Source organism: Oncorhynchus mykiss, chromosome 21, assembly GCF_013265735.2.
Source record: "Oncorhynchus mykiss isolate Arlee chromosome 21, USDA_OmykA_1.1, whole genome shotgun sequence".
NCBI classification, from domain to species: domain Eukaryota; kingdom Metazoa; phylum Chordata; class Actinopteri; order Salmoniformes; family Salmonidae; genus Oncorhynchus; species Oncorhynchus mykiss.
In genome coordinates, this window is record NC_048585.1 from 19616183 (window position 1) to 19618825 (window position 2643).

Consider the following 2643-nt stretch of genomic DNA (forward strand, 5'->3'; position numbering starts at 1 on the left):
CTCTGTTTGTCACGTATTCAGTCCTGTGTATGATAGTTTTTGGCCTGCCTCACTAACGATGCCTTTTGCCTATTCCCTGCCTGTACTTCAGCCTGTTAACGGATTTCCTGTTATCAACCTCTTGCCTGCTCTCCTGGACTACATTCCTAGCCTTGTCGCTGCCTGTACTGTTGCCTTTTTGGACCCCATCGTGTTCATTACACTATTACTGCTGGTACAAAAACCTCTCTGTGTTGTGATGCTGCAGCTGTTACAGTGTAGATCACTCATACAGAATCATAGTCAACACTAATACACTTTACCATCTTCCAGGTAGAACAAACACTTCATATTAGCTGTTTCTAGATAATACAAATATGAATTGTATCTTAAATCCAGATAGTAGTATTTTTCCTTCCTCTGTGTATCAGGTTCTCCTAGTCTGGAGGTACAGTCCAGCATCAGATCAGTGTTGCTAGTATTCCTCCATATTGTCCATATGAAAGACAACAGCAGCAGCAGTAGTGATAGTGATCCATGTTGTATATTCCTTTATTAAACATGCTGATCTCAGATTTAACAGTGGTGGTAAAGTCACAGAGGACAGACAACACTACCAGAGGAATCCCACCAGCTTTAGTTTAGAGAAGTGTTCACTAACTGATTAGAGGAACTTACATGAGAGACCGAGCATGAGTGAACAGACAGTTCATTATATCTGATCATCATCAGAATAATAATATAATGGTGGTGTGACATAAAAGTTACCATACATTAGGGATCTGAGTAAACAGTTGCTGTTTGATGTTATTAAAGGGGCGACATGTAGCTAGCGGTTAGAGCGTTGCGCTAGTAACTGAAAGGTTGCTCGTTCAAATCCCCAGGCCGACACGGTGAAACATCTGTCGATGTTCCCTTTAGCAAGGCACTTAACCCTAATTGCTCCAGGGTCGCAGTTGATAATGGCAGATCTGGGCTGTGACCCCACTCTCTGAGGCTGTCTCAGGGGGAGTTGGGATATAAAAACATAAACATTTTTAATTTACACATGCGTGAAATAGGACAAATATAAGCACCACCTAGTTGTTCTAAAAGAAAGCTCATGCGGGACAAAATATATACTGATGGGATACTACTTGGAAACTGATAAAGATTTGAAACATTCATTTGCATAGTGCATCTGTCCTGCTGCTCTAAGAGCATTTATATCCCTGTGAGTTTAACACTTCATGACTGAGAGCTGTTCTTCATGACAACAGAACCCACAACAACCATGACTTTTATCACCATATTCATCTGGACACTTGTCTTCTACATACAAGGTATAAGAATTATGATTATCTAAGTAACAATAATTGAGTAAGTAATGCATGATTATCTCATAATAATGTATTAATTACATCATTTCAGATATGTTTTGTTTGTTTCTCTCACCATTCAATATTCAGAATCCAGAGGACAGTACACTCTGACTCAGACACCTGCAGTGAAAGCTGATGGCAATGGAGAGACGGTCAACATTGGCTGTAAACTCAGCAGTGATATATACAGTAATTACCTGCACTGGTACCAACAGAGACCTGGAGAAGCTCCTAAACTCCTCATTTATAAGATAAACAACAAGTTCACTGGGACTCCATCTAGATTCAGTGGTAGTGGATCTGGGACTGACTTCACTCTGACCATCAGTGGAGTCCAGGCTGAAGATGCAGGAGATTACTACTGTCAGAGTGCACACTACTCCAACAGTGTCTGGGTGTTCACACAGTGATACAGAGCCGTACAAAAACCTCCCTCAGTCAGACTGCACAGTGATGGTACTGATACAGCTGGGACCTACTGCAGGTGCTGAGGGGAGGAGATGGTCCAGTACAATGACACAGTGTGTAGTAGAGCTGAACAACAATAGAGTCAAACTAGAGCTATGTCTAGAAGACCTTACATCATAACTGACCACTAAATGTTTCTCCTGAACATTAACTACATGTTGACTCTGTTAAGTAACCATCAACCAATCTGAATGGAGATATTGTGCAATTATCAAAACCCCTAAAGATGACTTATGTTTTGAAAAGCTAGAATTCAATCAACATGATTCAAACAGATACAATAAAGCCACTAAACATTACCCATACATCCTCCCTCACACTACTGTGGAAGTTCCAGAGAGCAGCAGGTGATGCAGGAGACTAGAGACGTCAGAGCTCTGGAGATCTCCCTTTTAGATCAGTCAGTCAGCTGTATCACAGACTGCAGTTACTGAGCCTGACCACTGGAGGGAGACATAAAGCAGCTACTATCTGGTCTAATAACACAGTAATAACAATATGCTCCATTTGTAGATGTCTATAATCAATATATCAGTCCTCATTCAGCACTTCAGCACTGATTCAAAGATATACAATAAAGCCCTAAACATTACCCATACATCCTCCCTCACACCACTGTGGTAGTTCCAGAGAGCAGCAGGTGAAGCAGGAGACTGGAGATGTCAGAGCTCTGGTAATCTCCCTTTTAGATCTGAGTCAGTCAGCAGCATCACAGTCCACACACAGACTGCAGTTACTGAGCCTGACCACTGGAGGGAGACAGAAAGCAGCTACTATCTGGTCAAATAACACATTAATAACAATATGCTCCATTTGTAGATAGTCTATAATCAAT

At 41.4% G+C, this 2643-nt stretch overlaps 1 gene segment (V, D, J or C); it reads left to right on the forward strand.

The window, feature by feature from the left end:
- The first annotated feature begins 1213 nt into the window (after window positions 1–1213).
- On the forward strand, window positions 1214–1775 carry LOC110499928. The segment is given in 2 exon segments: window positions 1214–1301; window positions 1428–1775. Coding segments are annotated over 2 exon segments (396 nt in total).
- The last annotated feature ends 868 nt before the right edge of the window (window positions 1776–2643 follow it).